Raw genomic sequence first — 13449 nt, forward strand, 5'->3', positions numbered from 1 at the left:
CCAAATGCCTTCTATAGTAAAGTATGACATTTGGGAGGATAGAAGAAAATCATTTTGAATTTTGGCACAAAAAATTCTTTCTTTTCCTGGATTATTCACTTTATGATCAAAATAAATCTTAGTCAAAGAGCTTAGTTCTTTGGGAGAAGTAGCTTTCTGTGCCAAATAGGAAGTGATTAAATTTTCTCACCTAAAAAAGGCAGTAAACACAGGTTATCTCAATTATTTGGCCTATTGCAAACATCGTCTCTATGATCCACTTTATATTAATGATGCTGTCAATCTAGATACGTATAAGGCATGTCTGAAAAGTTTTACTCCCCCAAATCATAAAATCGTTTGCTAGTATTCTAGTTATCAGATTCTTTTGTGACCAATAATGTATTTAGTACAACCACCCTGGGTCTGAGTATGGGTTTTACAAAATGGATTGAAAGTAAGGGGTCTATTGTGAGTTAGCTTACACTTTTAATAAGCAATCCTAAAGGATTTCAAAGCAGATCAACCATATGCCGTGACTTAAGAAGTATCTCTCTAATCACAGAGGCCTTGGCCAATCCTAGGCAAAAAAGAAATGCAACTTGAAGTTAGTAAGCTAATTCAGTTTTTTAAAAAAGATATCACAGTAACATGTCAATAAATGATAAAATTCATACCCTATATTTTCAATCTTATCTCCTTTTATGAATTTCATGCTCTGTCCATTTAATCCCTGTCATTATTTAGGCTCCAGATATTTTCTGTTTTTTGAAGGTTTTATTTTTCTCACAGAAGAAAATCAGGAACCTGTTTTATCTGCTCCTCAAGGAAAAGAATCATGTGGTACACAAAGTTTTGTTTTCAAGGGTTAGACGTGAGACTGTTATAAAGTATAATAATAATTTCTATAGCAAACATTTATTGTGGTTTTTACCACATGGTGCACAGTTCCAAAAAGTTACATGCATCATCTCATTTAATTCTTGTAACAAACATTTGAGCTCTATTATTATCCCTTTTTTAAGACAAAATACTGCAGCACAAAATATGCAGGACTACAACAGTGCATGTCGACAAAGTAAATGGCTCTCTCTGGAGTTGGACAGTGTATGACCCACGCACAATTAGCAATGGCCCTTGCAGTCAATGTTTTTAGAATTAAATTTAAATGTTCTGGCCCGGCACAGTGGCTCAAGCCTACAGTCCCAGCACTTTGGGAGGCTGAGAGGGGTGGATCACTTAAGCTCAGGAGTTCAAGACCAGCCTGGCCAACATGGTGAAACCCTGTCTCTACTAAAAATACAAAAATTTTCCAGGCCTGGTGGTGTGTGCCTACAATTCCAGCTACTCGGGAAACTGAGGAACAAGAATTGCTTGAACCCAGGAAGCAGAGGTTGCAGTGAGCTGAGATCATACCATTGCACTCCAGCCTAGGTGACAGAGCAAGATACCATCTCAAAAAAAAAAAAAATTAAATGTTCAACTTAATATTAAGCTTCCTCAGTGTATTTGCAATTTTTTCAAATAATATTTTTATAAGCATAGATATCCTAAACCAATGAGAATATGTTAAAGGCAAAGAGGGCCATCTGCCTACTGTCCTTCAATTCTTGATGTCTAGATAACCATTCTATTCGGTCTGACAAAAAATTGCCAATAATATTGCTCTGATGACCATATGGTCTGATGAGAATGACAAAACTAAAAAAAAGGCAATAGCACAGAATGCTTAAAGTCAAGTCAAGATGGTTCAGAAAACCTGAGAATGTCATCAGTGTGGCTCTACTTTTCTATCCTCTTAAGCAAGTTCAGGGCTGAACTTTCCATTCACAGAAGGAATTGAACAGCAAAAATGTCTCTTTGCTAAAGAGACATATAGTGTTTACTGAGCATGTGTAGCTCTGCAAAATCACAGGAAAATCTTTGTTTTTATTTTCTAAAAGTAATAGCATATTAAAATTTGGCAAATGATAGTCAACCAATAAAATTATATGGTATCATGAATTCATAGCATTTGTCTGAATTAATATTTTGCCCATGATTTCAGAATCAAAAGGGTATTGGAATAATCCTGACAGAAGTTATTAAATTCTGCCTTTCCCTGTTTTTCAAGACTTCAGGGGAATTATGGTAAATAGTAAGAAGAGGTCAGTATAACAATAAGAGGTTTGAATGTAAATGGAGGAAAGGCCATGGAGAATTAGTAATTTAAAAAGGAGTCTATGTGAGTTAGGAATGGATTCACAGAATATAATTCAGTATTAATCTCATATTATTCTAGTATGACATGCAGCACAGTTCATAAACAATTATCAATATTTAATTTTATTGACCACAGATCACAATCACAAAGGGTGACCTTAGGAGCATCTAAGTAAATTATTAAACAGACATGCTTATTCTCAGAGTGTTTATAGCACCTAAGGGTTTCTTGGATGGGCATCATTTCAAATACAGTGGCAGGAAAATAGAATAATCCTGAACTTAGGGAGACACCTACAGGTACAGTAGAAAAAAAAATAATAAAACAAGGATCTGAGAACCAGAAAACAATAGCATGGTGTTTAATTAGGAAAACCAAAATAGTTTTCCTTGAAAACATTTTTGAATGCTTAGAGCATTTTTCATAATGATAAGCACAACATATACAAGGATATCTTAACAGCAAATATATGGTTTTTCAATTTTATCTCTAAACTTTAGGTTACTTCTAAAATCAAACTTTGTCTAATGGCCTAAAAGACGACCCACAGTTCTTTGGAAGTGAATTAGGATTTACTTAATGGTAGAAATAACATTAGTTGTCATCATTGTCATTATCATCATCATCATCTTCATTATCATTTTTACTGAGCGTCTACCAAGCAGCAATAAGTATATTTAGATATTAATCACTTTGGTAAGTTTTTTCTTCAGTTAAAACAAAAATATTTCTACTAGAATAAACATATTTTGCATTAATAGACATTTTCACCATAACATATATGGTTTTATTAGATTCATTTTTAAGAATAGGTTTTTGACTAGTATGAAGCGCAGAGGAGTTTAAGGATGCGAATGGAGGGTGGCAGTGACATGCGGCATAATTTTGTTAGCAAATAGACAGATCTAGAGCTTTTTAAAAGCTTCTCCCCTCACCGCCCACCCCCCATTATATAAATTCCCATTCTGTGAGATGAAAATCGAAGGAAGGAGTAATCATCCAAATTTTTTTGTTGTTTTCTGTTACTTTAAATCTCCAGTTCCATGCAGGTTTTGCTCAGAAAGGACACCTCTCCAAAGCTCTGCTTCACTTCCTGTACTTAAAATATTTATACAATACTTAAATTTTCATTATGTTACAGGAAGAGAATTTTCATGCCTTCAGTGCCCCCTAAATACATCATTCCGGTGCTCTTCTGATGCCGGAAAAGCTCAGAGAGCCCTAGTATTGACACAAATTATCACTGAGAAAAAATTCCCATCATTTTACCTTTTCCTGATTTTGACATTATACCAGTGTATTCAGTCATGTAAATCACTGCACATCAAAAGAGGTCCAAAGAAAACAACCGAAATGGGTGAGGGGATATAGCAGATTCCACACAGCAATACCTAAGGATCTAGAGACTTTTTTTAAAAAGATAGAATCTAGTTTCTGTCAAGCCAATCTTCCAAAATAAAATCATATCCTCTCCATTTCTGACATCTCTCATCAGCGCCTAAGCAGATAAGCTTAGATACTTTGAATTCTCTGTTATATCACTATAACAGCCTTTTAATTCTTTTCTCTGTCATTGCCCACATAAAAAGGCATATTCTATCTGCTGTACTGAAACAATCAGATTATTTCTTTGGTTAAAACTCTTATATGGCTCTCTATAATCTTCAGGATAACAATCCAAATTTCTTAACAGCATAAGCCTCTAAATAATCTGTTCTCCGCCTACCTTCTTGGTTTCACACCTTAACATTCATTATTTCTATAAAATAATAATAATAGGAACACTAATACAATAATAATAATATAATAACTAATTTTACAAAGCCTGTATTATGTGCCATTGTCCTAAATATATTGTTTTTATTTTGATAAAATATTTATATAACATACAATTAATCATATTAACCATATTTCAGTGTAGAGTTCTGTGGACTTAAGTGCATTCCCATTGACCTGCAACCATCACTGACTTCCATCTCCAGAACTGTTTTTCTCTTGCAAAACTGAAACTCGGTAGCCACTAGAGAATAACTTCCCCTTTTCCCCTCCCCTCCCAGCTCCAGGCGACCACATTCTACTTTTTTCTCTGTGAATTTGGCAACTATAGAAACCTCATACAATTGGAATCATACAGTACTTTTTTTTTTTTTTAACTGGCTCATTTCATTTAGCAAGATGTCTTCAGGGACACATGTGCATATTGTAGCATGTGTCAAATTTTCTTCCTTGTTAAGGCTGAATAATATTCATTGTAAGTATATACCACATTTTATCATGGACACTTGGGTTGTTTCTACCTTTTGGTTATTATGAGTAATGCTGCTATGTGCTATGAACATTTGTGTCTTTGTTAACAAATTACAATCGACTGCATGGCTTAAACAACAGGCATTTATTTCTCTTATTCCAGAACAGGCAGTTCTGGAGGCTGGGAAGTAGAAGATCGAGATGCTAACCAGTTCAGCTCCTGGTAAGGATTCTTTTGAAGATGGCCGCCTTTTTACTGTATCTTCACCTGACCAGGAAAACTCTGGTCTCTTCTTACAAGGGCACTAATTCCATCATGAGGATCCCATCTTCATGACGGCATCCAAACCTAATTACCTCCCAAAGATCCTACCTCCAAATACCATTACACTAGGGGTAAGCACTTCAAAATAAAAGTTTGGATAGTCACAAACATTCAGTTCACAGCAATTAGTGTACAAATCTGTTTGAGTCCTGCTTTAACTTCTTTTGAGTACATACCCAGAAATGGAATTACTGGATCATGCAATATCAGAACTTTAAAAATGGCACTAGGATAACAAGGTCAGGAGTTCGAGACCAGCCTGGCCAACATGATGAAACCCCGTCTCTACCAAAAATATTAAAAATTAGCTGGGTGTGGTGGCACGTACCTGTAATCCCAGCTATTAGGGAGGCTGAGGCAAGAGAATTGCTTGAACCTGGGAGGTGGAGGTTGCAGTGAGCCAAGATCACACCACTGCACTCCAGCCTGGGCAACAGAGTGAGACCCCATCTCAAAAAAAAAAAAAGAAAGAAAGACACTAAATTAGCCCTACTATAAAGGGCTGTTCTTGACCCAGACTAACACAGCTTAAAAGCAAGCATGGAAAAAATAAAAATGAACTGCAAGTAGTTTAACTTCGTGCGAGGACATAGTTCAATACTCTTTGAAGGAATGCAACTGATATGGTTTGGCTCTGTGTCCCCACTCAAATCTCATCTTGAATTGTAATCCCCACTTATTGGCGGGACCTGCTGGAAGGTGACTGGATCTTGGGGGTGATTTCCCCCATGCTCTACTCATGATAGGGAGTGAGTTCTCACGAGACCTGATGGTTTAGAAATGTGGCACTTCTTCTCTTTCTCTCTGCCCTGCTGCCATGTAAGACATGCCTTGCTTTCCCTTCACCTTCTGCCATGACTGTAAGCTTCCTGAGGCCTCCCTAGCTATGCAGAACTGTAAGTCAATTAAATCTCTTCTCTTTATAAATTACCCAGTCTCAGGTAGTTCTTTCTAGCCATGTGAAAACGGACTAATACAGCAAACTAATACAAAACTTACAATATCTGTCATCTAATGATCAATTACCAGGTCTACAAAAAAGCAACATAACCCATAACCAGAAAGAAAAAAAAAGAATGCATACTCCAAAATGACAGAAATAATAGAATTGTCATGCAAAAACCTTAGCATAGCTAATATATTACAAATATGTTCAAAAATGTAGAGAAAAATGTGACAAATAAGAGAAATAGAAAGCTACAAAAAAAAAACCCAAATGTAACTTCTAGAGTTGAGAAACACAGTATCCAAATGAAAAATATGTCACTATTGTTAGGCAAACAGCCTCCTTACTTTTAGACAGGAAACATATGATACAGAATTTTTGAATGACTTAACTAGCACTCTATTATTAGAAGACTATTAATTGGAAATATATTTTCTGGATTATCCAGTCTGGAGTTCTTTTTTTCTATATTTTATATATATTTTCTATATTTTTTCAACAACACTTTGTGCAAGACTTTGAAAGAGTCCAAGGCTCAACAAATGAACTTTCCTTCTCCAGATTAGCTTTTTGATAGAACACTGCAGATAGATAAGATGTGATGCCACTAGCCTACCTATGATATTGCTCGAAATACTTTGTTTGCCTTCCCTGTAGTTATGGAACTCCATCTATTATAGCCAGAAGTTCCACTTGAGTCTATTTACTCCTGACTTATTTGGGAAGAAGAGTCAATGGTGTCTATAATCAGAGCAGTCTTTACAGTAAAGGAAAAGTAGTGCCTGCTTTGTATAACAATTACTGTTAGTTGTTACAGTCTTGGAAAAGTCTTAACGTATTTACTAATCCCAGTTGACATATTCATTAATAACAGAAGCAGCTCTGAGAATAATTTTTTTAAAGACTGGTTTTGAGAAAGTACATCCTCAGATACCTTTGAGGCAAATGTCTGATTCAATACAAAAGTGATTCTTCTTCAAATTTTTTGTCATCAACTATATATGTACTGACTCTAAATTTTGGACCTTTCTGCGGAATAATGAATAGAAAATATGGGTAGTTATAAATCTTGATAATGTGGTTTTCCTCAGATATGAATATGAAAACTGCTGAGTCTGGAGCCAGCAAACCAGGCTGTAGACACGCTATAAATACCATGTCATCTTGGTTAAATCTTCTTCCTTTTTCTGCATCATTTGCCTATACATAAAGTGACGGGATATGATGATTTTGTAATGTGTAATGTGTCAATTTAGCTAGAATGAACTACAGTCTCCAAAATTCCCTTTCTAGTATATCTCCAGTTAGGGTGAGATACAACGGATAAGATATTCCCTCTCTTTTGTGGATTGGAGGATGGAAAGGAGACAATCCTTCTGTAGCACACACACAAACACATTCTCCCAGTTGATCAAACACTAATCTCTGAATAATGCTGGAAAGAAATTTTGTAGATATAATTAAAGCCCCTAAACAATTGGCTTTAATCAAAAGAGAGATTATCCTGAGCAAGCCTTCTGACTTAATCAGATAAAAGCTCACTAGATAAATAAAATGTGGCACACATACACCATGGAATACTATGCAGCCATAATAAAGAATGAGTTCATGTCCTTTGCAGGGACATGGATGAAGCTGGAAACCATCATTCTCAGCAAACTAACACAGGAACAGCAAACCAAACGCCGCATGTTCTCACTCCTAAGTGAGAGTTCAACACGTGGACACAGGGAGGGGAACATCACATACAGGGGCCTGTTGGGGAGTTGGGGTGCAAGGCGGGGGAGAACATCAGGACAAATAACTAATGCATGCAAGGCTTAAAAAACTTAGATGATGGGTGCAACAAACCACCATGCCACATGCATATCTATGTAAGAAACCTGAATGTTCTGCACATGCATCCCAGAACTTAAAGTATAATGAAAAAATAAAAAATAAAAATAGTAAAAAGGGTTTGAACCTTTCCTGAGCCCAGACTCCAGTCATTGAATCAACAATTGCTCTCCCTTCCATCTATTATCTTCCTTCCTGACTGGTTCCCTGAAGAAAACAAGCTTCAGCTTATGCCTGTGGGGTTCCAGCCGGCTCATACACACACACACACACACACACACACACACACACACACACACACACACACACACACACACACACACACACTCACACACACATTTCTCCTACTGATTCTTCTTCTCTGAACCCTGATTGATAAGGGTTTGAGTTAGTTAATGCCTGAGTTCCCTATTTCTTCAGTTCAGGTGTGGATATGTGTATGTGATGTGTTTCTCACAGATGAACTCTTGATTCTTCATTAGCCTATAAACAAAGCAAAGATATCTAGATCACACTGGCTATGAATGCAAAATCTTCTTCCTATCTCTGTCAGTTGCCTCACTGGCATCATGCATCATAAATATAATCTTATCAAAGATGAAATAGCTGTAACTAAGATTGGGCACTATTAGATTGATGAAGTGCTCACCTGTGAAACGACACATATCAGTAAGTTAAATTGCTTTGTGCAGTATGTTTTGGTTGTGCTGGAATCTTCTATTTTGAATCAGATGTTTTCAATGAAAGGAAATGAGGAAAGTAGTTGTCTTCCTGATCCATTAATTATTTTCTTGTACTATTTGGTGAATATGGGATAGCTTATCTGTATAAAATATCTATCCACTTTTTTAATATACTCGGTTATTTTCCTGATCATTTCCAAAAGTCTGCTTATTGTTGGGCATACAAGTTTTCATCCAAAATAAGGATAGTAATAAAAGTCGGATGAAATTTCTTTTGGAATCTTTTGGAATCTAAATAACACTAAAGTGTTTAAGTTTTAACACTTTCTCGATTTAATAATAACGAGAAAATTTAGCGTCAGGCCAGATTTCATTTCTATGAGTTATGCCACTGGATATTTCAGAAAATAGGTTTTCAATAGTAAGGTTATTGGAGCCAGTACTTCTGACTACAGGTAAACACACACACACACACACACACACACACACACACACACACACACACAATGGATGTGAAATTTGGCAGCAAGTGGCTGCTATTCTTCCTCTCAAAGTAGTCTACTCAAAAGATACTGTCAAGAACTGTAAATTCCTCAAGGATGAGTTTATTTCACATGTCACCCAGCACACAACTGAACACATCACAGAAACCAAATACTTACTAAATTAGTGTGCATTGCTTTACAAGGAAAAGCCAATAAAATGGCATAGTGAATATATCATTGGACTTGAAGTCAGTGTTCATCTGTAAAATGGGAATAATCATGACAATACCATTCAGATAATCATATTCTGAAAATTAAATACATTGTATTACAATGAGTTTGTAAATTCTACAGTAATGTATCTATAATACTTTCCAAAAGACTGCTCTCTGATCTAATACAATAGAAATGTATCACAAAAGATAATTATTTATTTTATATTCATGTAATGGATCACGTTAACAATAAAGGACAACTTTCCTTTTTTATTTAAATTTTTTTATTTTACATTCTGGGGAACATGTGCAGGATGTGCAGATTGGTTACACAGGTAAATGGCAACTTTCCTTCTTTAGTGAGCAAATCTTTCAATAAGCAAAGTACAGGTGTTCTCTGTGATATTTTTACTTTTGAAATTTATGTTTAAGGAGCAAATCTATAGAAGGTAGCATCTTTCTAGATCTGGAAAGTTGAATTCTTTCTATATCATAGACCTACACTCACAGTTGACATCACCATTCTAGACAAAGCCATAACTACAACCTAAGCACTTTTATTTAAAGGAATGTTCATAAACATCCACTCTCCTTGGTCTTGAGCCAAGCCCAGAAATAACAAGGTCAGATGGTCATGCTCAGGAAGAAAGTAAAATCAGACTTGAAGAAATATACTGTCAAATTCCCCATATCCCAACCTGCTGTGCTTGATTTTAATACTTCTTTTATCAAGGTGATTCTGGTAGAATTTGGCTGAGGACTCCTCCCAAAATCTCTTTTGCCACATAAATACACTCCACTAGTTTTTCAAGATCGGTTTTTATTAATATATGGATTTTATTTTCCGGTGCTCAAGACAATGTAATGCTAAACTGACAAATGGGAATAGTCAGAGTTTTTTTAGATACAGTTTAATTCTTAATATAAAAAGTAAACAGATTTATAAGAAACATTCTAATAAATACATCACCATGATTTTTAAAAATAATACCATTGTCCAGAGTTCTTGATAAAGTATTGTTATAGAGAGTTTTTAGGGATTTTTTTTTTATTTTTGAAGCGAAACTGTATGTACATACTTATGGCATGACACCAGGCTTATAAGCAACATATTTTAAAGTAAAGCTTTCAAGGAAAGTACAAATCAGGTATTGAAATTAAATTGAAGACATAGCTTTACTCTCTTCTTTGATCATAACTAAAATAATATTTAGACAAAAGCTAAAACAAAAAGAGGATATTATACAGATTGCTGCTTCTTTTCCAAACACTTCTCAATATCATCAAGCACCTGAACGGCAGCCTTTGGAATTCGAGTCCCAGGACCAAATACATTGGAAACACCAACTTCAAACAGAAATTCATAATCCTGTTGAAAGAATGTGTTTAATTAATGAGACACTGTTTCCATTTTCACAGAAATAAAACTCTATCCTTTCTTCTTTGTCACTCAATTACCCAAAACCTTCTCAACTGGTATACTATTGGCATTTGGGGCTAAAAAATTCTTCCATGATTGGGAGTGCTACTAATAGCCATCAGCACCAGCCTCCCAGCCCAAGTTATTTAAAAAACAAAACACTCCGCCCATTTTCTAAATACCCCTATGTGTTGCCTGTGGTAGGAAGCTGGATATCCTGACTGAGAACTTCTGAGCCTTAAGCCATAATTTTCTCTCACCTAAATTTTCACTAGTTGTCATTATTTGTGTTAAATTTAGTATGATATGATAAGTTTGAGCTTAAAAAACTATCTTCTCCTAGGTATTTTGTCTGCAGTTAGTGAATGATGGCACTTTGAATTTGGACAACTGATAGATTTTCTATAAATGAAAATAAGCCCATTTTTTTTTTCATTCTCTGTTGCTATTGCTGTTTTTTTAGTTTATTTATTTGTTTTATTTATTTATTTATTTATTTTTTGAGATGGAGTCTTGCTCTGTTGCCCAGGCTGGAGTGCAGTGGCGCTATCTCGGCTCACTGCAAGCTCCGCCTCCTGGGTTCACGCCATTCTCCTGCCTCAGCCTCCCGAGTAGCTGGGACTACAGGCGCCCACCACCACGCCCAGCTAATTTTTTGTATTTTTAGTAGACACGGGGTTTCACCACGTTAGCCAGGATGGTCTCAATCTCCTGACCTCGTGATCCACCCACCTCGGCCTCCCAAAGTGCTGGGATTATAGGCATGAGCCACCGTGCCCAGCCTTTTTAGTTTATTTTAACAGCCAAAGTATGAGTGAAAAGACATCAAGGGCACAAATAATACTGCAGGATTTAGGCTGTTATAACATCTGAACATTTGTAGCTGCAATATCGATTGAGGTTAGGATGTGCTACAAGAACCTGATCATTATCAAGTAGGGTGATCATATATGACAAGACAGTCTGATTTGTGTTTATTGTTGCAGCACCCTTTTTAAGAGCACCCATTTCTATTCTCAAGTGATAAATTATATGGTTACGCTAATTACTCCCCAACTACTACTTTTCTGTCTCTATTATATACTTGTAATATTCTTATAATACTATAATATTGCAACAGAACTTAACACATCTCATTGAACTTGTCTCCTTCTAGTCTGTGAAATTCTCAGAGCTATCTGTTTCCCCAGTACTTGACACATAAAAGTGCTCAAAACATGTCATTGTTCTTGAGCAGATGATACAGAGTTTAAGAGCTCATAAGGGAACTGAATGAAACATGTAATAATAATCATCTCTAAATTGGAGATGGTCAGATTAATAGGTCTTATACTTCTCTCCTTCCTAAAAATCCCATGTGCCATTTGTCCTGACATCTGAGTTATGGATTTAGAATGGAGGATTCAACAGGAAGAGAACTGCAAGATGTTGCAACTGAAAAAAGGGTATGTGACTTATCTAACTGTTTCTTACATAAGCCTTGTAAAATATACCTTTGTGAGGGGGTTGTATACAGATATTTTTTGTACTATTTTTATTTTTGCAACTTATCTGTTAGTTTGAAATTATTTCCAAATAAAAATATATGTTTGAATGTCCTCCACTTAGCTGGGCCAGGGATAGCACAGTGCCTACTTCATGATGGAAGCAGGCATCATGAGTCTACTCAACTTGCTGAAAAAACTTGGAGGTGACTGCTGCTAAGAGAGTTAGAAAATGCTGATTGTAGTAACATACTGGTGAGGACAGACCACGTTTATTCATTTAATCAGACTGCAGAAACTGTAAGCTCCACATGGCAGAGGCTGTATCTGTTTGATTAGCCACTAGATATTAGTGCCTTCTAATTTAAAACTAAGTGACCTTTAACTGAATAATAGCAACATTTTACATATTCACTACAAACAAATAGTGAGAAAATACAAGGGTGTTAACTGCTATAATTATATAATACCCATATTCACACAAAAGTATAACACAGAAAATGGTCCTTATCCTTAGTTGTTAAATTCATGGGAAAAATCACATGGCAAACACCTAAAGATGTTCTAAGTAATTTAAATATTCAGAGAATTAATACAACTTATTTGAAATATAATTCTTGAAAATGTTAGCTCACTTATATAACAGGCATTTTTTTTTTCTCAACATGAATTCCAATTCAAATGTTTTCTACTGGCTAATTATTTTGGTCCTTACATTTTAATATCATGCCCTAGGTATCACAGACTCTAAAACTGCAACGCTGATAGAAGTGTTCTGTAGATAGACTGCAATAAAGAATACCTACCCTTTATTTTCTCAAATAATGACCTATTTTATGAATATAAATAGGCAAGCATATTAACAAAAAGAATTTTGTGTTGATTATATCACATTAAATAATGTATTGTTGGAAAGAAAGTAAATATGTAGTTTGTTCAGTAGCCCCACTTTATTACGAATCTCACAACTTTACTCATATGAATTTTCTCCTTTCACAAGTAGTATATGAATGTACTATTCTATATTCTGAGTATTAATGGAGGAAAAAAAAACTGTAGAGCTGGAAACAAGGTCACACTTTCCTGACGGATTCCTGCTATAGTGATGGGGCCTTTGTAGCTAGCATCTATGAGTCATTTACTTACAACAGCTTCATATACAGTTCTTCTAACTTGACATTTTTTCCATTCTCAGTAAAAAAGAAAATCTTGATATAATTGAGAACTGGATTGGAAACAGAACCTATTTGTATCTTAAATAACTATTTTAACTGGCCAGGAATATCATATGTGGAAGGTGTCTCCCTACCTCATTAATAAATTAACCAATATCATTGTAGGTAACATCTGTTTCTCCTTTCCTAAGAGGACTCACAGTTTTGTTCATGTATTCACCTCCTCCCCATTCAGCCTATAATTTTCAAGACAAGCTGATTCCATTTATGTCTGCAATAGGATATTTTTGGATCCCGAAATACCATGCCCTAATCAAATTAGCCTAAATAATAAAGGGTTTTATAGGACCATGTAAATGATATAGCTCTGAGGTAAGATAACATTTAGGGATGGGACCATCCTGGAGGAAAAGGACAAGGTAGCTCCTTCTAAATAGAAGCAAGGAAACTA

The 13449-nt window shown here is 35.5% G+C and overlaps 1 protein-coding gene across 2 annotated transcripts in view; it reads right to left on the bottom strand.

Moving 5' to 3' along the window:
* Positions 1-9185: 9185 nt before the first annotated feature.
* MMUT (methylmalonyl-CoA mutase) overlaps positions 9186-13449 on the bottom strand; it is a 32631-nt gene continuing 28367 nt past the window's right edge. Inside the window, 1 exon segment of one of the 2 annotated variants that reach the window (NM_001133673.2) lies at positions 9186-10288. In NM_001133673.2, the coding sequence (NP_001127145.1) occupies positions 10160-10288 (129 nt within the window). In that variant the 3' untranslated portion in view covers positions 9186-10159. 2 annotated transcript variants of the gene reach the window in all.

Source organism: Pongo abelii, chromosome 5, assembly GCF_028885655.2.
Source record: "Pongo abelii isolate AG06213 chromosome 5, NHGRI_mPonAbe1-v2.0_pri, whole genome shotgun sequence".
Lineage (NCBI taxonomy): Eukaryota > Metazoa > Chordata > Mammalia > Primates > Hominidae > Pongo > Pongo abelii.